Here is a 23,118-nt window from a genome sequence, read left to right as displayed (position 1 = left end):
GGAGCAAAATAAGAAAATTCTTTTTTTTTTTATTTTGGGAGGAAATTTTTTTTTTGTTGGAAATTTTTTTAAAATCATTTGTATGAAAAAAAAATTTAATTTCTTTTGTAGGAATTTTTTAAAAAAATTTTGGGGAAACAAAACAGAATTTTTTTATTTTGTAGGAAAAAAAATATTTTTTATTTTTTTAAAAAATATTATCTAACGTGGAATTTAAAAAATAAATATAAATGATTTTTTCCACATGTACAAGCCACGTCAACAGGTTTGCATAGTCACTTGTCCTGCTGTACACCCAGGGGGCGAAATGAGAGAATCTATTTTTTGCAAGGGGTTAAACAGAAAAAAAATCTGTGCAGGGGGGTAAACGAAAATTTGCTTATTTTGCAGGGGGGTAAATGATCATTTACCCTTTTCAAAATATCAACTTTTTATAATTTTTACTAATAGAGAATTAAAGATCAAAATTGTGCATTAGTCAAATTAGTTCTTATATTTTAGGACGGATGGAGTATAAGAATAAATAAATATTTTGTTCTCTATATTTTTTTTTTTTGTTATAAACGTCCCTAGCTGTGGTATATTATATACAAAGAGACCTGGGCATTTCACAATTCTATCATACAAGAGTAAGATTAAAATTGTTCTCTATCCTTCTCGTTTTGCAATAAAGATCGAGACTATACAACACCAAATAATTAAAAAAAAAGTAGCATTGATATCCAAATCAAATTAAAACAACAAAAGAGCGAAGTTGTAATGTAAGGGTGAAATGAAATGTGATTGGAAAAAATTAACATGTGATATAGTATGGTACTAAATTTAAGGTTTGTTATAATTTCGCTTTTATTATTTATTTTTTTGGTAGAGATTATAATTTCGCTTTTAAGTCGTAGACTATGTTGTTTTTATGTTATTGAGTGAAATCACAAGTTAAAACAAGTTTAAACGATTTAACTCTTTTTTTTTTTTTTTTGACAAACGATTTAACTCTTTAAAATCGATAAAATCACTTAAACTCATTCATTTTCACCTATTTAAATGATTTTTATTTTCAAATCTCAATTTATTTAGTAATACATTTTTTATTTAGTAATACATTTTTTATTTTGACAAAATTATTTAGTAATACATATATAATATTAATGACACTTCTAGAACAATATATATATATATATAGTGTGTGTGTGTGTTAATAGTCATAGGTGTGACAATTTTCGACATTCATGCATCATGCATTTTTTTTTTTATCGTAGTATATGTTAATGGTTAAAGGATAACAATGTTATTGCATTCACAAGGATGCATGTATGCAAAAGGAGGAGAGAAGGGATAAGAATAAAATAAATGAGAGATAAACAAATAAGTAATTATAATTAGTTTTTCATAAAATAATAGAACATTATAAAATTTTATCCCATTATTTAAATATAGGAAGTTATTTTATAAATAATAGATACATACGAGGGACATCCGATATAATAAGGTTAAAATTTACAATTATTTTGTATTTTTATAATATATAATATTTATTTTCATATGACATGCATGATTCAAAGAGGAGTCATATATTTTTTTTATTGCTAAGAGAAGTCATATTTTATTTTATTTTTAAAGATAAGAGAAGTCATATTTAGTACATGAAAAAAATGATATATTATTCTTTACAATATGGGTTTTTTTTTACGGAATATTGATGGGGATATAATTGATGTTATTTGTTATTGAAATGTATGATTCTAGTCATATTTAATTCATGTGTGTGTGAATTATCTAACATTCAAAATTTACTTTTAATTACCGTCAAAAAATTTACTTTTAATTTAAAACTAATAATTAATTAATTTTTTATGTTCTCTTTAATTAATATGCATATCACTTAAATTTTTAAATTAAAATTAAAATCTTTAATTTTAGATTAAGTTCAATATTAAATTATTGATTACGAGTATCTAAGTTTGATCTCTATTTTTAATAATACTTGATTTTTTTTTATCTCTCGATTGAATTTCATATTACAATTTTTTTAAAACTTATATTCGTTAAAATGTTATTTAGCAGTGAAACATTATTCAAATGTTACACCGGTGTAATTTGATCCTCATCATCAAATTACACCGGTGTAACATTTGAGTAATGTTACACCGCTCAATAACGCTTCAACGAATACAAATTTTACAAAATCCACCGTTGGATTGAAAGTTTATATCATATAGATCATTCATGTTCAATTCTATAAAAATCTAAAATAATTTGATATGTTATTGAGATTGATCAAGCTTAACGGTATTCAATAAAAACACATAAAGCGTTAATCTTGATCGGTCTCAATAACATATCAAACGATTTTAGATTTTTGTAAAATTGAACATGGATGATCTTAATAATATAAACTTTCAATCCAACAGTGGATTTTGTAAAATTTGTATTCGTTGAAGCGTTATTGAACGGTGTAACATTTGAGTCCCTTCCTTTATATAACATCCGTCAAAAACAAAATACATAACATCACTCTAATTTATTTGTTTTTTAAAGATCGATGCTTTGAAGATAACGATTTATCTATGATATATGAACACTTCTATTCTTTAACTTTTACCTCACAATACTGTTCCTTTTGTTCGTCACATATTTTAGGGAATTAGTTTTTTTTTCCGCAGATGTTGCAATCGATTTCAACTATCCAATTGTAAATGGACATTTGAGATTGTTTAAAAATAAAATATCAATTTAAACTGTCCGATTTTAAATTAACTGTCGAGATATAAAATAAAATAGTGTAAAATTGCGTGTAATTTTTAGGACAGCAAATCTTAGTCCATATTTTGGTGCTTCTGGAATCCATTTGCTGCAAAGTGCAAACTTTTACCTAACACATTACTCCATCTGGTCATTATTATAAGCAAAAAATCATTTTTTAGGTTCATTGAAAAAGTAATGTATCTACTTTATATTATTGCCTAAATACATTACGTTTTCAATGAACTTAATAAATGATTTTTTGCTTATAATAGTTACCGAAGGAAGTATATTCATTTTCATAGGTAATACTAGTACTAGTAAAACTGAAGGTTTGCAACTAGTCTCTTGAGGAAGGTTGTCATGTGTGCGTGGGTATAGGGCTGAAGAAGAGTGGTCTTGTTTTGGGAGAAGGGGGTGTGTGTATCTTTTGTCTGAATCTACTAGTGTCTACTGTCTGTTTCTAATATCGCCAGTAGTACTCGTTGCAAATAGGACTAATAATTACTGAAGTCCTACTACTACTGTCAGCGATTATTTTTTAAATTTTTATACTGTTATTGTTAGGAACAATAACCGTTAGAGTAAATTATGCAACAATCTGGGAATGACTTGTTTATTGAATTGAAATACTACTAGCTATTAAATAGCCTTTACATACCCGAGAAATAGGAACAACTAAGTGCCACATAGATGCTTATCTAAAACGTGGCAATGAGTCAAATAGAAAAAACTACCTGCTACTTAACTTTCCTAGTTAATAGGATTATTCCAAACAAACATAATCTCAAACTAAACATAACATAAAATATCTATCATTCCCTCCCTTAAACTGAGCACTCAGTTTACTTCTGGTATTTGACAAACTCCTAATAAACTTCGCAGCTTAAGAAAAATGTCCAACTTAAGAGGTTTAGTCATCACATCTGCAACTTGCTCTTGAGTTCCACAGAAAACTAACTCCACAATTCCTTCTTTTGTAAGATCACGCAAGAAATGGAAGCGAACATCAATGTGTTTGCAGCGACCATGTAACACAGGATTCTTAGATAGTTTTATTGTTGAACTATTGTCACAAAACATAACAGTACTGCCACTTTGTGAGTGACCAAGTTTATCCAAAATTCTCCTCATCCAAACAATCTGACTAGCACAATATGCAGCAGCCACAAACTCCGCTTCAGTTGTTGAGAGAGTAACAATAGGTTGCTTTTTAGACGACCATGAAACAGCACCTGAGCTCATCAAAAATACATATCCAGATGTGCTTTTCCTGTCTTCTAAATCACCAGCATAGTCACTATCAGCATAAGCTACCAAATTTTCACTCCCTCCCTTCTTATAGAAAATTCCAAAATCTGCAGTTCCCTTCAAATATCTTAAAACTCTTTTTGCAGCCTGCAAATGCAGCTCAGTTGGTTGTGCCATATATCGACTAATGAGACTGACCACAAACATTAAATCGGGTCGAGTAGTTGTCAAGTACATCAAACTACCTACCACTTGTTTGAAGAAAGTTGCATCCACTTTGACTCCCTCTTTATCTTTGCAAATTTTAAAACCTGGGACAATAGGATTATGTACAGAGTTACTTCCTTCCATTCCAAATCTCCTCAACACCTCTAAGGCATATTTCTTTTGGCAAATATAAATTCCATCATTTCTTTGCAGTACTTCAATACCAAGAAAGTATCTCATCTTTCCAAGATCAGACATATCAAATTCATGCATCATTGAATTTTTAAAATCTTCAAACATTGACTCATCATCACCAGTAAAAATGAGATCATCAACATAAATACTAACAATCAAAATTTTACCTTCTTTACTAATTTTGACAAACAAAGTGTGCTCACTGTGACATTTAAGAAATCCCTCCTTCACAAAATAAGCTTCTATTCGACTGAACCAAGATCGTGGGGCTTGTTTAAGACCGTATAGAGCCTTTTTCAACTTGTAAACCTTGTTTGGACTATCTTTCTTCTCATAGCCCCTTGGTTGTTCAACAAACACGTCCTCATTCAATTCGCCATGTAGAAATGCTGATTTTACATCTAATTGATATATAATCCAGCCTCTTTGTGCAGCAAGCGCAACAATCATCCGAACCGTGTCCATTCTTGCAACCGGTGCAAATACTTCAGTGTAGTCGACACCAAACTGTTGTGCATAGCCTTTAGCAACTAGGCGTGCTTTGTACTTATCAATCTCCCCATTTTCATTCAATTTTGTTTTATAGACCCACTTAACACCAATCTTTTTGGCATGTTCTGGGAGATCAGTCAAAACCCAAGTTTCATTCTTCTCTATAGCTTTTATCTCAGCATCCATAGCTACTCTCCATTTCTCACTTTTTACTGCCTCTTCGAAATACACAGGATCAGCAGTTGCAAATAGTACCATATTAGCCTCATCTTCTTCTTGAGAAAGGCCTTCTCCACTCTCGTAATCATCCATCCAGCCTGGTCTTTTTCTAGGTCGCTGTTCATTTGAATTGTGTGAGCTTACATCATTCATATTGCTTGAGGAATCAGTCACCACTTCTTCTGAGTCATCATCTCCTTCACTGCCGTCGAAATTGTCATTGTTTAAGACAACTTCTCCATCGTTTTCACCCCACTCTAAGTCAGCTGCAATTAATTCTTTGTAGCTATTGTTCCAATCCCAAAATCTATCTTCTTCAAACTTCACATCTCGGCTCACCACAATCCTTTTTGACATTGGATCATAAAGCCTATAGGCTTTTGATTCCTCACTAACTCCCAACAATACACAAGCAAAACTCTTATCTTCTAATTTCTTTCTCTTGGCATCGGGTACATGTACATGTGAGACACATCCAAATACTCGAAAGTGCTCAACTGACGGCTTAATTCCACTCCAAGCCTCTTCAGGAGTCATGTCTTTCACAGCTAAAGTAGGACTGCGATTCAGAACATGAACAGCCCAATTCACAGCTTCGGGCCAAAAATTCTTTGGAATCTTTTTCTCTGCCAGCAAACTCCTTACCATATTCATGACCGTCCTATTTTTCCTCTCCGCAACTCCATTTTGTTGTGGAGTGTATGCAGCCGTCAACTGTCTCTTTATCCCATTCTCTTTACAAAACTCATTAAATTCAAGCGAGGTGAACTCCCCTCCTCGATCAGTACGTAGACACTTAATGTAATTTCCAGTTTCTTTCTCAACAAGACTTTTAAAGTGTTTAAAAGTACTGAATGCATCTGATTTCTCCACCAAAAAATAAATCCATATTTTTCGAGTAAAGTCATCAATAAAACATATTAAATACCTTTTGTTGCTATTTGACATGGGAGTGATCGGACCACATAAATCTGCATGAATTAGTTGAAGCTTTTGTGAGGCTCTCCAATTGCTTTTCTTCGGAAAAGGGTTACGATGTTGCTTTCCTACCATACATGATGTGCATACTGTTGAGGTGGCAGAAAATTGAGGTAGTCCATAAACCATTTTCTTGAACTGGAGAGTTCTTAGGCCTTTGTGACTCAAATGACCGAATCTGCAGTGCCACAAGTGAGACAAGTCTTGAGAGGTTGTATGAAAACAAACTGATTTTCTTCGTTGAGACATAGCTAACAGAAAAAACATTCTATTGGATGTCATTTCAGTTTTGATAATCAATCCTTTCTCTGGATGGTAGATTTTGCACTTGTCATGTTGAATAATAATTGTTAATCCCTTTTCTTGCAACTGGCCAATGCTCAATAAGTTGTTCTTCAACTCTGGTACATAAAACACCTCTGTGACTACATGAACAACACCATTCACTAGTAACCGCACGTTTCCTTTTCCTCTTACAGACATCTTCGAATTATTTCCCAATTTCACAATCTGCCTGAAGCTTTCATTTAGATCACTAAACAAGGTTTTGTCTCCGCACATATGATTGCTGCATCCCGAGTCCAGAAACCACACATCTTCGCTTTTTGCTTCGTTTTGCTCCACATATGACATTAGCAACATCTCTTCATTCTCATAGAGCTCCGCATAATTTGCTTCTTTGTCTAAACTAGGACACTCATATTGAAAGTGTCCGAGCTTGTGACATCTGTAACATTCAATATCGGATTTGTCGAAGGCTTGTCGACCTCTCCCTCTTCCTCTTCCTCTAAATGATCCTCGGCCACGACCTCTTCCTCCTCCTGATCTATTCTCATGAGTTATTTTCAAGGCTTGCTCCTCGACATCATGCTTATGAAACTTCTGCTCATGGACCATTAATGAACTTTGCAACTCATCGATGGATAAAGTATCAATATCCTTCGACTCCTCAATAGAGCAAACAATGTAATTAAATTTCTCTGTTAAGGATCGAAGTATTTTCTCCACAACTGTTGTATCTACCATTTGTTCACCAAATCCCCTCATTTTATTAACCACTGACATTACTCTTGAAAAATAATCTGAAACATTCTCACCAGATTTCATCTCCAAGGTTTCAAATTCTTTTCGAAGAGCTTGAAGATTTAACCGCTTCACTCTTGCATTTCCTTCATACTTTTTCTTCATAGAATCCCAAATCTGCTTTGAGGTATCCTTCTGAAGAATTGTCTCCAAGATGGTACGATCGATAGCTTGGAACAAATAGTTCTTAGCTTTCAAGTCCTTCAACTTCAATTCATCTAGCTTTTTTCTTTCTGCATCTGTCACAGCCCCTACTGGTTCTACATAACCAGTCTCTATTAAGGACCAATACTCTTTGGATCGAAGAAAATTCTCCATCAACATACTCCAATGATCGTAATGACCATCGAAGCGGGGAATTGCAGGCTGCACAAAGGTTCCTTCACTCGTCATTTTTGTGTTTGTTTGTTTGCAAGTCACTCAAAGTCTGCAACTTCTATATAATATCAGGCCCCAGTGGGAGCTCTGATACCAGATTGTTAGGAACAATAACCGTTAGAGTAAATTATGCAACAATCTGGGAATGACTTGTTTATTGAATTGAAATACTACTAGCTATTAAATAGCCTTTACATACCCGAGAAATAGGAACAACTAAGTGCCACATTAGGGATGGCAACGGGCGCCCACGGGTGCGGGTTTGAGTGATACCAAACCCACACCCGAAATCAACACCCAAACCCAAACCCAAACCCAAATCTGTTCGGGTGGCAAAACCACACCCACGCCCACACCCATTGGGTTCGGGTTTTTTACACCCAAACCCAAACCCACAACGCATTTTGTACTACTTTGCAAATTTAAACAAAACAAGGTAAATTTAAGCAAAAACAATGGAATTTAAACATATTATCAATCACTTAGCAAAAACATAGGTTTAAAATTACAAGGGAATTTAAAATTACAAAATAGTCTTTCAAAAAATTAAATTACAACTAAACCAAAATTAAGTTCTTCCAACTTTCAAGCAAAATTCAAACACAATTTTGGTTTGTGGTTTGTGAAAAACCTAATTTTACTTTTACACTTATATATATATGTAGGGGTATTTAGGTAATTTTAACATGTTTCGGGTGGGTGTATGGGTTTCGGGTGTGGGTTTGAGTGATACCAAACCCACACCCATATTTTCGGGTGTCACCCAAACCCAAAACCAAACCCAGTCAATTCGGGTTTCGCCCGTTGACTTGGGTTTGGGTTCGGGTGGGTCTCACGGGTTTGGATTTTTCTGCCATCCCTATGCCACATAGATGCTTATCTAAAACGTGGCAATGAGTCAAATAGAAAAAACTACCTGCTACTTAACTTTCCTAGTTAATAGGATTATTCCAAACAAACATAATCTCAAACTAAACATAACATAAAATATCTATCAGTTATTTTTAATATTTGTGTAGACGAAAGTATGAAGAAAAAATTAAGAAGTGAGAGAAGAAAAATAAATCAAATAATCAATAGTTAAAATTAGTACCACATGATTAACAAGAGAGAAAAAATTGAAGATAATCTAAATTTTAAATCCAAATACTGTACAATTATTCATACAATATTTTTATTTGTCTGATGGTTACATTTACAAGCTTCACCTTTAGATGGGTTAGGATTAGGTGGCGCGGGAAAGTCACCAATCACCATGACTTCAGTGTATTTTAAATGTTTTTGGATAAAGATAAATAAATAAAATTATAATTAAGATGAGAAAGAGTGGTATATAGAAGAGAGATAGAGAGAAACTCATTGTGACTTTCCCTTCCTAAAGTCACACAATCCCAACTCCTCATTAGATAAGGTTTAAAGTTTATACTGTTTTCATTTTGCATGGTACTCCCTCCTTCGATTCTAAATATAAATAAAAAAAATTATTTTTCAAATTTATTGAATAATGAATGACTTATAATATATACAAGATTCATTTATTATTCAATGAATTCGAAAAATGACTTTTTCATTATATTTAGAACAAGGTAGAGTATTTTTAGAGTTAAGACAAAAAAAAGTATTTTTAGAGTTAAATATATTTTTAATAGATTTAGATTTTTTTTTTTGGCTATTTCTCGAGTAATTTCCATTATGCTATAATAATCGTAACCATTCACATCCATCTTTTTCCTCTCTTTTTGTATGTACCTTTTTTTTGCGGGTCAATCAATCGTTAAATTAGAAAAATGAGAGAGGATTGAACAAAAAGGTAGGAAGAGAATCCAAATCTATTTTTTATCCTCATAAAATTAGAATATCTTTTTTTCACGAAAAAACATAGACTTAACCGTAGTCCTTACTTAATTTATATTGAATATTTATTCTCTAGAAAATTATGTTGCACACTGTTTTAGTTCTTGTTAAATCAACATGTATATAGATTGAAGTGTAAATGAGGGTAAATTCTAATAAGGAGATGGTTTATGTCGATAAAAAACTATAAAATATCAATGATGATAAATTTTGTCTCTTAGATCTAGAGGATAATGATCTTCATATTTTTTATAGTTGAAAAAACGACTTAATTGATATTAAAATGTATGCATATGATATTAAAATGTCATCAATTAGGTCATCGTTTAAGTCGTAAAAATGAGTCGTGGGTTTTTATTTCTTAAAAATATCATCGACAATTATTAAAATTTCTCATCCATAGTGGTAGTGTTTTAGGTATTGGAATTGTGTTTTAGGTATTGTACCGGAAGAAACACTAGGGCCTTATTCGCCTAAGCCCAATAGCCACTTAACTGACCGCCTGAAAAGTATTAAGCCCACTTGATAAAGTCCAAAGCACTACCCACAAGACAACCGCACCCCCCGAACCCTAAGGGTCTGTTTGGTTTTAAGTAGATGGAGTGGAGGAGAGGGGGTAATCTTGACAAAAAAAAGTTTCTTTTTATTAAATCATTTTTTTTATAAAAAAAAGCGTTTTTTATTCTTGAAAAAAAAAATCAAGGGAATATTCTTTGAATTTAAAATATTCAATGTTTTTTTTTTAAAAAAAATGATTTAATTCTGTCAAAAAAATGATTTAATAAAAAAACATTTTTCGGACAAGATTACCACTTCACCTTTCCTCTCCTACATCTACTTCGAACCAAACAGATCTTAAGAGAGTGAGGACTGATAATATAGCCTCATGGGATATACGTCCCCCATAAGGTGGAACCGTCGGAGAGAATGTGGGACAATAATATCTCACCCCCTACGGTTACGCCAGAGCCTATATATAGGTCCTCTCTATCACCAAAAGATATCACATTTTACATACTAAAAAGATTAGACCTAGAACATCATCTAGCTAAGTACATACCCCCCCCCCCCTAGTTTTTTTGCTTCAAAGCAAATGCACTTTAATGCTACTGCCATTGCTCTTGCTAGGATAGTACTTAAGCAAATGTTTTGTAAAATTATTGCTAGGATAGGTGTGTGGGGAAGAGGTTCCCAAACATTGTAAGCTAAGAAAGGAAATCAATCTAGGAAAGTGTATCAACATTCGAGGAGAAATATGTTTGATTTTATGTTTTGGAGCTGGTGCCCTCTCCTTGGGAAAAGGGTGGAAAGAGAGAAGACTTCAATTTAGGATTTACAGAGTGATTAGCTACATGTGGTCAGCAAAAAAATGGGCTGTTTGGTTTATGAATTGTGATAGCACATTATAAAAAGCTGGAGTCTAGATTTTTTTGATTTTGTCTCTCCTAATTTGGTTAAAAAAATTGCAATTAATAATCTTTGAGATTAAATAATAACAAAATGAAATTTGTTCATCATAATAGAATCTACTGCTTTGGTTATTCGACAGAACAAACCAAACTATGCTCTTCAGCTCTGGGCCAGAGCCTCTGGTCAGGAACCACATTCCATAACCATATACAAGCCTTTCTTGATCCAAAAATGGACTTTCACTAATCACTGAATTCTCAACTGCCAGTAAAATGTCCAGTGTTCAGGTGTACCTTGAATATCGGTACGGACGCATGAAAAAAGTCTTGATCTTGTTCAGGCTAAGCACCATGACAAACTATAACGTGGTTATGACCTGCTGCCTTTTACTTTCCACGACGAACCTCGCCGTGATGATTTGGGTGCTTCTCGTTCCTTACTCTGCAGTTTCACAAGAACATTAGCGAAAGGTAGGACGAGATCAAAATAATTTGAGCTTTAAAAAGATAAAATTCAAAACCTACCCTGTTTATTAGCAATCTCCGTTTACGTTGTTTTTCCAGATAAAGTTTCTGAACTTCTTTCTTCTTCTCTTCTACCTTCAATTTGGAGAGACTAGGCCTGTATAAAATAAGGGTTCGACCAATCTGACCAACTGTCACTGAACCGGTTTCTTCTTCCAACTGCTTCACAACATCATCTAACTCACTTGGACAACTCCCATGTATTTTAATCTGTAAATGCCATCCAAATTGCCTTAATAAGATGCAAGATTTTGAACAAGGTCACACTTGAGCATTTTAACGATCTAGTGGTGCTGGCTTGGGTCCTTGGAGTATGCTCCTCTCAAGGTCTCAGGTTCGATTCTCCCTGGTGTCAATTTCAGTGGGCTAAGTCCATACAGAGTAAAAAAAAAAACTCTGGCTTTAAATGAGGCCCCCGCAAGTGGGCGGTGGGATTGGTCCCCTTGGATTAGTCGGTCCTAGGGCCGAATACCAAGTTTTAAAAAAAAAAAAAAAAAAAAAAAAAGAGGAAACACAAGAAGAAGGCACAATAGAATATGAGTTTTAACTTTTAAGGAAATGCAATGTCAGTGGAAACTAGTTTTACACCGACATTCAAAGACCGTCCATTGTTTTGTTACGTCATCTCACTCTTATGGTGTACATTTTAAAATCAAGACACTCAATGACACCCAACATTGGTAAGTATCTGAGAAAATCTTGAATATAACTAATTAACTATAGTGTCAAACACCAGACAAGACACTCACCGACACCCGACATTGGTAACAATCTGAGAAAATCTTGAATATAACTAATTAACTACTATAATGTCAAACACCAGACACATACACCAGACAAGACACTCACTGACACCCGACATTGGTATCGATCTGAGAAAATCTTGAATATAACTAATTAATTATAGTGTCGGACATTAGAGACACCTTCAATCTAAAGTGGCGGTGCTACATATATAGATGTTCACTAGTTTTTACATATGCTCCCAAAATTCAACAAAATAGTACATACCAAATGCCATTTAATTAAATGGAATTTGAAGCATAGCAAAACAATAACCTTAAAGAACACAACATCTACGATACCACCACAAATTCCAGTTCCCATGTAAGTATTAATAAACACAAATCAAAGCTGAACTGAAAAAAGAGACAATTTTCAGAACAAAAATTCTCAAAAAACATAACAACCATTACCTTGAGAAGTTCATTAGCTTCAAGGTTATCACTGAAAGCGGTAATAAGATTTGGAGTAACACCAGATTTACCCACTAATTGTGTCTTAAGCTTTTTCCCCAAACTATGTGCAAAAGACCCAAGTTCTTTCTTTTCCTTCACACTTAAACTCGGTAATTTCACCTTCAATCTCTCTTCTCTCTGTCTAACCAATGGCGATGAATTCGAATCCTCCACCACTTGGGCATCTTCAAAATTGTCCTTTTCAGTCTCAACTTCATCTTCTGAAAAACCTGTTTCTTCATCATATTCTTCTTCTTCTTCTATGGATTTTGAAGTTAAACTTCCATTGAAGGAAGAGAGGGGAGGGGTGTAGGAAAAAGAGCGGGAAGAGGATGGGGGTGTGGATAAGAAAGTGGGGAAAAGGGTATTTTTTGGAAGAAGGTGAAATTTACGAAGGGTAATATTGGAAGAAGGAAGAAAGAAAGGTTTGAGAAAGGAAATGAAAGAGGAAGAAGAAGACGGTGACGGTAACGGCGGTTGTGAACGGAGAACGAGAAGGAGGTGACAGGAGGCGGATGATGAAGCTGTTGTCATCTCTGTTTGGATTTGATTAATTTTGTGAAATGAAAGTGGTAATTTAAAATGATAAAAAAAAATACAAAAAGGAAGATTAGTTTTTAAAGTTATAATTATTGACAAAATAGGATACCACGCAAGGGTGTTTGGTCTAGTGGTATGATTCTCGCTTCGGGTGCGAGAGGTCGTGAGTTCGATTCTCGCAACACCCCTCAATTATTTTTTGTCAAAACGTAGTTTCTTATTTGAAATTAAAATTGACGTGTTTTTTTTTTCTGGCAGGAAATTGAAAATGTTCCACTCAACTCTATATATTTTGGAGTTCAGCGATAGTATAGTCGCACAAAATACAAACAAATATTTTGATTACATTACTTTTGAGTTCTTTTTTTTTTAGAATTTTTTTATAATATTCCAAACATGTCTATCAAATAATCATTAAAAACTGTACCAAAAAAAAATAATCATTAAAAAATATACATCAATTTAAAATAGTAGAAATACTATGTTCCTCCAGGTACGAATTTTTGCTATTCCACACATGTTACTGCAATTACCATTGTTGTAGCTAATAGTAGCAGTGGGGCTGTTATAATTAACATGGATATACTTTGAAGTGGAAATATTTCACAATTAATCAAATTTTTGTTAGAATTGTGCCTTATTAAAAAATTAGTATAACAGTCCCCGTTGGTTTAGTTCAGTTGGTGTAGACATCACATTATATACGTAGGAGGTTTGAATTTCGGACACTCCACTTATCTATCTTAAGAGTGAAATTTCTAGCCACTAAACTACTTGACAAAAAAGATTAGTATAAACAAATTAGGAATATTAATTGGTTGTTTTATTTGTGAATTTTCTTAAGGCATGGACAATTTTGAAATTTTCTTAAGTCAGAGATCAAAATGATAGCGACCTGGAACATTCAAAGACCAAAATTGTTGTTTCCTTGGTTAACTTTCGGAAAAAGGAATATCAAGTTTGAATTTTGACGGACTTTATTTGTTTCTCGAACATGAACAAGTAGAAATTTTATCCGAAGAAAAAGTAAGAAAAAAATTCTTATTCGACACGATTAGAACTAATGAGAGCGACCAAACCATTTTTAATAAAAAATATGTTTGATTCGCAAAATAGTAAGTACTTGACAGAATATAGAGCGATAATATATTGTTTTCGAAAATAAAATAGGTATTTTTATTTTTTTTATAGTTGTATTGTGGACAAAACATTATTATGTGAGTTAGTGAGAGACAACAATTCTTATTTTTATCTTATCCCTTACTGTCTATTCTTATTTTTTAGCAGATCAAACATAAGGGTTTGCACTTTGCAGAAGTAGAGTTTTTTTTAGCAGATCAAACATAAGGGTTTGCACTTTGCAGAAGTAGAGTTCATAACAGAGAAGAGAAATGAAGCAGTTGGAAGAAAAATATGAAATTGCCCCTATGTTCATACCTTAGCAAACTCTCGCACATTTTTTTTTTTTTTTCTATTTGGTTTTGTACCGTACGCGGGTTTGTTAGTTTGTGTTTGCTTTGGTTGTTTTCATACCTGATAGGGTTGGGTCTAATACCACTTTTATTTTACCTTTAATTGCTACATTTTGGTGTAATTTAACTAGGTCAGGTCGATGTCCCCAGTTCTTTTGTAATCTTTTTTATTTTATTTTAATATATTTGGGATGGATTGCTTAAAAAAAATGTTGTGTCAAAAATCAACATATTTGAATTTGCTATCAAAAAAATAAAATAATAATAATATTATTCTCTCTTTTATTTATTATTTTTTTAATGCCAAATAAATCAATTATTTTGACACTCTCAAGTCTCAACTCAATTGCAAGAATAAGACACTTTGAGCTTCTACTTTCAAAGTAACTTAGTACAATGCAACTAAAAAGTTAAAAATGACAGAGACGAATTTATGTACGAACTCTGCTACTTTTTATCTAAAGAAAAATAAAAGCAGAAACATGAGATATATAAGGTACACATAGGTCCATGAGTTGAGGACAAGGAGAGGAGTATACAAAAAAAAAAACAAACTGTCAAACTCTACTTTCCAAATATCATATTCAATTCATATTCAGAGAATGGAATCAAAAAACCATTGCACCATTTGAGTCCTATTTTGAAAGAGCAAAACACCTCTTTCTCTGACCACTTAATCTGAAATACTTCAAAATGGCAAATATATCTTTTGACCAAACAAATTCACATTCTTTGAAACTAACAACACAATGCATTACCCAGAACTCCATAAGATATAAACGACTAACTTTGACTTAAAAGTGTACTATATTTTGCATATTTTCAGCCGCTGACCATACCTCCACGCATTGCTTGTACTGTATCACAAATTAGTGTAAATGTTTTTTTGATGGGACAAAGAAAAGGGACATAACCAAAAATAGTAGAAGCAAAAGTGACACAAGACAATATTATATTGTTAATATTCCCCCAAGTTAAGCTTTGGTACATAGTAGGGCAAAAAAGCTACTAAACCTAACAAATACAAACAAACATCATTTGATCAGATCAGAACCAAACCAAAGTACTAAATCCTACTCATCCTTCCTTTCATTGGTTTGGAGCAGTTGATCCCTCCCTTGAGCCTAGTCATCCACAAGAAGGGTGGACCCCACCACACAACCCTCCATTGAGGGGATCATTGTGGCCAAGCTCCACCCAACTATTTAGTGGAATTGGAATTACACACAACAAAATACTACTCCACTGTACTAGTAACTGATCAAGTTGATTCATAACCTAGTTAACTATATTAGAACTATATTATACAATGCTACTAGTACGGATTTGGATTTTGTGTGACTGAGCAAATATAGATCATTTGATCAAAATCAGACAGACCAAATTTTAAGATCATATGCTAATCTTAAATCTGATTTTAAAATTCAGTCATCTCATCTTGATCAGACGGTCTAAATGTGGCTGATCGCACTACATGTGGCCGACCGAACCCCAATCCCTACTAGTACACATGAAATGATAAAAAAAAAAAAAAAACTGGCTAATAGCGAAGCCTCCCAATAGTCCATTGGTTTCCTTTGATCATACCATCCCGAGGTGGACTAAAACACAGCGGCAGAACTTCATCGGACGCGCATGGAAAATTCATGCTTTCAAAATGATGCACTAAATTCTCAAATCCCTGCATAAATAAATCACCCCAAAAAATTAATTAACTTTATTATTTTAACTTTGTACTAACTGGAAGAAAGAACATCATCAACAAATCGAAGGGGGAAAAAGAGTTTAATCAATAAAATAAAGGTACTATAAATAGGGCAAATAAAATATTTAAAAAAAAATAGTAATACTAATTTGTAATGATGAGGTCTAGTATGGAAACCATACCTGGAGCCGTGCGGCAACAACATCGCGTATCTTATCGGAAAGGAAGAGTTCCCATTTCTTTTTAGAAGCTGTCAGAAGAAATTTCCAAGCTGCTATTGCTTTAGTAAAATTCACAAAGGCATAGCCTTTGTTAAATCCAGTTCTGTAAATTAATTAACCATCATCACAAAATAGAAATGTATATAATATGAACACATTACAATTTTTAATATAAAAACTTAGCAACCAACCTGAAATCAATAGGCAGATACACAAAATCAAAAGCAAAAGTACTTTCTTCTCCAATTTCATTTTCTTTAGCATTTTCAACCATGCAATGGTTTTCCAAGAAGTTCACAAGCATATCCCGGCTGTACCAACAAGTTGATTAAAATTTTTTCAAACAATAGAATAAAATAAATGCACATAATGAAAGGAGAATGCATAAAATAAAGTAGGAATATGAAAGGAAAATCAACTAATTAACCGTTAAGAAAAAAATAAAAATAAACATACTTGTACTTGCTAGGTATGTTTTTTATCATGACCGTGGTTTCTTCGCCGTCAGGACGAACCGGAACGATCGGAAAACGACAGCGACGATTCCTTCTGTGATGAACATCCCTAAAGTAGTGACGAAACTGTTCATCATGACTAACAACACGAGTTTTGTGGTGATCTTTGGATTCACCTTTTACCCTCCACTCCAAACGAGATTTGAGTCTGAACCTACGATCATCGATTACTTTTTTACTACTAGATGTTTCCACCGTTTGAAGTTCACTTTTTTCCATACCGGTAGGAAAGTGAAAATAGTTAGGTTTAGGTTCAGATTTGGTGAGTTGGTAGCGAAAGGGTGAATAAAAAGGGTGTTTGTTAGTGTTGGGATAAAAGACAAGTGTAGGGGGAGGGCAAGTGGTGTAGAAAAGTTGATGTTTTGGTAGTAGTTTGTTAGTGAGAAAGTGATTATGAGAATGGATTTTGTTATTAGGGTGGAACTCAGGTGCATCAGCGTTTAAACCAGTAGCAGTGGAAACCATGGTGGTTTTGGTTTTGGTTTTGAGAGTAGAGGTACCAACAAAGAGAAAAAGAGTCCTGTTGAGTGAGAGAGAGAGATGGGAAGTAGTGTGTGTTTGTGAAGTGGTAATGATTTATATTTATAAGCTTTTTTCCAATAAAAGAATAAAAAAAATGTAGTAAAATGAAATGAAATAAAACAATAATAGTAGTAGAAGGGAGGGAGGGGTTAGTGAGTGAGTGAGTGAGTGAGTGAGTGACTGATTGTTGAAGGATCGATGAAAGGAAGCGTGGCGGACGTACTTCAATCACAAGTACTACTTGCCGCCTGCCTGCCTGCCTGCCTGCCTGCTACAGTAGTTTCATCTCTTTTTTGTCTTGCGTCATCATTTCAATGCCTAGTTTGCTTTTGGAAAATTGTGGTTAGTAGCACATAAATTAACACCAAGGTTGAAGTTAAGATAATTACATTACTAAATTGGTACTTTTAGATTCATTAAATAATTGATGTATTTGGATAAAAAAAATGTTAGATACATTAGTTATTCAATGAATCTATGTCAAATATCTGATTATCTCAAAAGTTTAAGTTATTAGGATAAATGTCACATCAATGATTTTATATTATTTCTAACACGTCCCGTCACGCAAGAGTCTACTTGGGTTTGAAGGGTGGATAATGCATATGTCCACCTACCATATGCTTAAATTCCACTTTTTAATTAGAAAGTGAGAGGAGCGGGGATCGAACTCTAGACCACTTAGTCATAGAGACTCTGATACATGTCAAATAACCGATTATCCCAAAAATTTAAGCTGTTAGGATAGGACTACATATGGTAGGCAGACCTATGCATTATCAACGCTTCAAACCCAAGTGTGCTCTTGCGTGAGAGGGTGTGTTAGAAATAATATAAAATTATTGATGTGACCCTATCCTAATAGTTTAAGCTTTTGAGATAATTGGTTATTTGACAATATGAAAAATAAAAAGTTGCTTATATATAAAATTAGAAGGAATATTAATCTTGCGCCACAAAGTAGTATCAACGCATATAGAAAAATAATATCGGATAATGCCAATTCTTTGATGATTATCGTTGATGATACTCTTGAAACATGATTAAAAAAAATTAGTTCTATGTAGGAATAGATTATTTTTCTGAGATTTCAAACGTCTAAATTAGTACCGACTATTTTTAACTGCGCATTATCACTATTTTTTTAAGATTCGAGACATCTGCTACAAAGTATTTTAAAATATATATATATATATATATATATATATATATATATCTTTATTAAACCGTTAGCATTAAAGTGGAACTTAAGAATTGAACTTCGTATAAATTACCGTAGAATTTGTTACCGCTATCTAAATTTGAAAAAAAAAATTAGAATTTGTCATAAAAATGGTAATTTTTTAAAAAAATGAAAACACAATTTTTTATGTTATTTTTATAATTCTCTGATTCCAAGTGGAAAGGAGATTAGTATTTAGAGTTCGGTCACGAGATAAATAAAGTCTGACAAAAAATTATTTTACCCACGAATCGAACCCAGTTTCTAAAGAAAGACAAATTTTTAATTCTTCGTATAAGTTGTTAATTTTCAAGATTTCAAATGCCTAAATTAACAGTGACTATTATTGATCTATGTAGTATTTTTGTAAAAATCAAGATCTTTTATGAAAATAAGATTCTTTCAAACGACCAAATTAGCACCGACTATTATTGAATTGTACATAAAAATCAAAACAAAGATTTTTAGTGCTAGGTGGTAATTGACAATTTTATTGGGTTTGTAGAACTAGATGATTTTTGGGGAGATTTGAAACACCTAAATTAGCACTAAATTTGCTGTCAGAACTTACTCTCGAACCAAATTAAACTGATGGTAAAAGTAAAAAAAAAAAATAGTACTTCAAACACGTAGTATTATTTACCATAAGATCCGGGACATCTGGACAAAGTATTTAAAAAAAATAGTATTTATTAAAATAGTAGCATTATCTATCTAACTTCAACAAAATTAGAACGTGTCATAAAAAATGGTATTTTTTCCGTCTCAAAATTATTGTCACAATTTGATTGTGTGCACTATTCATACAAGTTACTTTGACGATGTTTTTTTAATAATATATAAAGATAAATATTAGTATATATGAGATCTTGTTAGATTTGTCTCGATGAGTACTATCAAAATATTAATTTTAATAATACACAACTAAAGATATTAATGATCAAAATTGTGCATCGGCAAGTATGTAGTAGTAAAATGTGACAATTATTTTGGGACGGATGAAGTAACTTTTAAGGAAATGAAAGGACAAATTTTTAGTTCTATTTTTTTTTTTTTGGTTACACAAATTTTTAGTTTTGTGTGTAAGTTGTTAATTTTTTCTGAGATTTCAAAGGCCTAAATTAGCGTTTGACAATTATGCTTAGTTTGCAGGCGGATGCAATTTGATTAGTAGGTGTATGCTTGTTGTATTTCACTTTGATGCCTAGCATGTTATAAGAGTTATTCATTCTTTTAGTAGAATAAAACATGTGTATGTCATCTATAATCAAACCAAATGAGAGTAAGATATGTGTATACCAATGCCTAGCTTAACATGCTTGGTTTCTACTCCAAATAAGATATGGACTATGATCCTTCCATTCTATGATCCAACCCAAATAGATCTTTGGTTTCTATGATCCTTCATTTCTATAATCAATCAATATTCCTTCTTTATTCCTTTGAATGTGTCTTTTGCTACTGTTGTGACATCATCAAGCATTTATTTTGTTTTGAGTATTATTTAGGTATGCGTCATAGTAAATTAGAACTAACTCGAACTTAGTCACTAACTTCCCCATAATAAAAATTTATTAAAAAAATGATATATTTCTTTCGATAATATGTCGATATGTGGATGAAGTCAAGTGGTGTGAATATTATTTAGCCGTACGACATTGAATTAGAAGTGAGTCCGGAATCGAACCAGAAAAAATGACTGAGGGGGCGGAAAATATAAACCACTTATTTTATTTTAAAATAAGTGTCATTTTAACAAAAACAATTATTTCAAAATGAATGTTATTTACATTTTGAATGTAAATTAATTTTTTCTTCCAATTTGATTCTATAATAATTACTGTACACTACTTTTAAAGCATTAAGCCATTAAAAAAAAAACTTTCAAAGTATTATATTCCACTCTAACTAATTTTTAATAAAGTTAGTTTAATAAAAATATCATATGTTATTTAATCAAAAATTTAGTGTCACACTTCTTTTATTTTGTGGTATAATTGTATGTTCTCTTAAATTGTGATTTGAATTTAAAGACTGATTTTTCTATTGAATTTAATGGAGATGTATTGACAGTGTAAAATAATTTTACACGGTCATTCAATAAGAAACCATCAATCCTCCATGTCATATAAAGAAAGTGGCAGTGGGATGATATAATGGAATACATGATTGTCATTGATTAATTGTGTAAAATTATTTTATACTATCAGTGAATATTCTTTTTTCTCTTTTCTATTTCCTAATTATTTGTTATACATCTATGCATATTGAATGTACTATGTCAAAAAAACTCGGCCTAAGTTTTTGAAATGGTTATGAGTACTATATCAGCAGGGCTAACGTGCTTACTAGCAATGTTTTAAGAACCGGACCGGACCGGCCGGTTCGACCGTGAACCGAACACAATACCGGTCCGGAAGAAAGGCCAAAATCGGTAGTCAGTGAAACCGGTAAAAAACCAGTATGAACCGGAGTGAACCGGTGGGAATCGTCAAAACCGGTGAACCGGTCACGGTTTTGGAAAACCGGCCGGTTCTCACTCAGTTTTAAAAAAATGATTTTTTTTTTTTTTTTTCTGTTTTCATTTTTCTTTTCACAGGAAACACTAAACATGGAAGTGAAACATTTTCTATGTTTTTTTTATTTCAGTTTCAAACAAATGGTTACTTTTTTTCATTTTTCCATTGTTATTAAGTATTAACTTTTCCTGTGTACAAAAAATGTACCGTTAACTTTTCCATTTTCTTCCAAGTTTTTCATGAACAAAGAGGCAAATTTATTTATGGAACACAAAGAATGATGAAGAAGAAGAAGAAGAAATGAGAGGTACACAAGAAACATCAGAACAATAACAATGACATAACATGAATAAATTAAATCAAAAACTAGTAATTTGTTTTCCTTGAAACAAAAAAAAAAAAAAACGTGAAGAGAGAGGGGGAGGCGGCTGCTGTGCATCTATTTTTGTTTTTTAGGGTTTGTGTTACTAGTGTGTTATTATAATACATATATATAGAAGTAAATTTGGGCCATAGAAAGTTAGAAGTTTGATTTTTAAAAAAGCCCAATATGATTTTTTTTTTTTAAGGAAAAAATCTTTAGATTTCCATATATAAAACAAGTACAAGATTTTTTATTTTTATTTTTTTATGGTAAAATAAGTTCAGATTTCAAAATTATATGAACGGTTTAATAACGGTTGAACCAATCCGACCGGTTGAACCTTGAACCGGAGGTCACAACGGTTCGACCTCCGGTCCGGAGTTACTAGTATATTGAGAGGCTCAAGTATATATACTATGTGGGGGTGGCGACAGCCACCATTTCAACGGTACTTGAGTCCGTCCCCCAAAAGTGACTATTGTCTTTGTCTCAATAAAAATCTCTTATAAAAAATAAAATAAAAATTTTATGTTATTGAGGGTGGCATTTAGGGTGCACAAGTTGTTAAATTTGTGCATGGATGCACAACTTTATAAATTAAAATTTGACCATCAGATCAAATAAGGAACACAGTTTTAATTTAGTCCATCAACACTAGATTTTTTCTCACACCCAAATCAAATCTAATCTCATACTCTTTCTCTTTCCTCATCTCCTCAATTCCCGGAAAACCCATATCTCCCCGACCATCTCCCTTCTTCATTTTTTTTTATACATCTCCCTTCTTCATTAAAATACTTTGTTTTGGGCTTAATTTTATAGCTATTTAATGAATCTGGACCTTACTTTTAATTATTTTTTTATTAAAAACATAAAAGAACTCAACTAATTTGATCCGTAAACATTCATCTTTGGATTTGACGATTTAAGGATTTTTTTTTTGTTTTGGATTTGCTTAATTGTCTGTATTCTGGATTTTTGCAATTTTTTGGAATCTCAGTTATTTTTTCTGGGATTGTTTGGAAATCTGAGTTTATGGAGATGGAAATGTAGATAAGGAAGAAAGTAAGGGAAGAAGATAAACATTCAACCCATAATTTCATAATACAACTAACGGAAATTTATATGTTGTAATTTTTGTGTTCTTCAATGAGTTAAAGAGAAGAAGATGATGGGTTAATATTATTTGAGTTCTTCAACTTTATTTAATTTAGGGATTTGACTGAGTTTGATGAAAATTTGTCCTTCAATTGGATTTAATTGAGGACCAACCAGATTTTGTTAAGGATTTTTATGACAGCGGGTTGTTGCTGGTGGTGGGTAAAGAGGAAGAGAGAAGAAGGAGATTGGGTATGCCGGTATGGTGTGGATGATGTATGATAAGACTAATAAGACTCTAAAATCTAACCATTAATTTAAAGTTGTGCATCATGCACAAATTTAAGATTTGTGCATGCTAAATGCCAACCC

The 23,118-nt window shown here is 32.6% G+C and overlaps 2 protein-coding genes and 1 non-coding gene across 4 annotated transcripts; 1 reads left to right on the top strand and 2 right to left on the bottom strand.

Annotated features, from left to right (window-relative positions):
* Nucleotides 1–10,845: 10,845 nt before the first annotated feature.
* LOC123918685 lies at nucleotides 10,846–13,132 on the bottom strand. 2 transcript variants are annotated; one of them, XR_006812871.1, is made up of 4 exons: nucleotides 12,527–13,132; nucleotides 11,331–11,540; nucleotides 11,115–11,247; nucleotides 10,846–11,083 (listed from the first exon to the last, which is right to left on the bottom strand). XR_006812871.1 is itself a non-coding variant. In XM_045970804.1 (3 exons), the coding sequence occupies exons 1-3, from the start codon at nucleotides 13,100–13,102 to the stop codon at nucleotides 11,176–11,178; spliced, it is 858 nt and encodes a 285-aa protein (XP_045826760.1). In that variant the 5' UTR covers nucleotides 13,103–13,132; the 3' UTR covers nucleotides 10,846–11,175. The 2 variants fall into 2 exon arrangements, 1 of the variants encoding a protein (XP_045826760.1); XM_045970804.1 differs by having other exon boundaries at nucleotides 10,846–11,247.
* Nucleotides 13,133–13,224: 92 nt separating this feature from the next.
* On the top strand, nucleotides 13,225–13,296 carry TRNAP-CGG. The gene has a single exon. It is a non-coding gene; the product is annotated as a tRNA-Pro (tRNA).
* A 2,824-nt stretch (nucleotides 13,297–16,120) lies between these two features.
* Nucleotides 16,121–17,484, bottom strand: LOC123914783 (protein terminal ear1-like). The gene is made up of 4 exons (XM_045965956.1): nucleotides 16,963–17,484; nucleotides 16,698–16,817; nucleotides 16,468–16,609; nucleotides 16,121–16,261 (listed from the first exon to the last, which is right to left on the bottom strand). The coding sequence occupies exons 1-4, from the start codon at nucleotides 17,238–17,240 to the stop codon at nucleotides 16,121–16,123; spliced, it is 681 nt and encodes a 226-aa protein (XP_045821912.1). The 5' UTR covers nucleotides 17,241–17,484.
* Between the last annotated feature and the right edge of the window lie 5,634 nt (nucleotides 17,485–23,118).

This window comes from Trifolium pratense, linkage group LG3, assembly GCF_020283565.1.
Source record: "Trifolium pratense cultivar HEN17-A07 linkage group LG3, ARS_RC_1.1, whole genome shotgun sequence".
NCBI classification, from domain to species: Eukaryota; Viridiplantae; Streptophyta; class Magnoliopsida; order Fabales; family Fabaceae; genus Trifolium; species Trifolium pratense.
The sequence above is the reverse complement of the archived record's forward strand: the minus strand, read 5'-3'. Positions and strand labels throughout refer to the sequence as shown.

Bases quoted from the DNA above. Each gene is read 5' to 3' on its own strand.
- LOC123914783 (XM_045965956.1), bottom strand. From the start codon at position 17,240: ATGGAAAAAAGTGAACTTCAAACGGTGGAAACATCTAGTAGTAAAAAA. The intron at 16,818-16,962 runs GTATGTTTATTT...TTGTTGGTACAG, and splicing joins AACATACCTAGCAAGTACAA to CCGGGATATGCTTGTGAACT. The intron at 16,262-16,467 runs GTATGGTTTCCA...TTATTTATGCAG, and splicing joins TTGTTGCCGCACGGCTCCAG to GGATTTGAGAATTTAGTGCA.
- LOC123918685 (XM_045970804.1), bottom strand. From the start codon at position 13,102: ATGACAACAGCTTCATCATCCGCCTCCTGTCACCTCCTTCTCGTTCTC. The intron at 11,541-12,526 runs GTAATGGTTGTT...TGGCATTTACAG, and splicing joins AAGCTAATGAACTTCTCAAG to ATTAAAATACATGGGAGTTG. The intron at 11,248-11,330 runs GTAGGTTTTGAA...GTGAAACTGCAG, and splicing joins GGAGATTGCTAATAAACAGG to AGTAAGGAACGAGAAGCACC.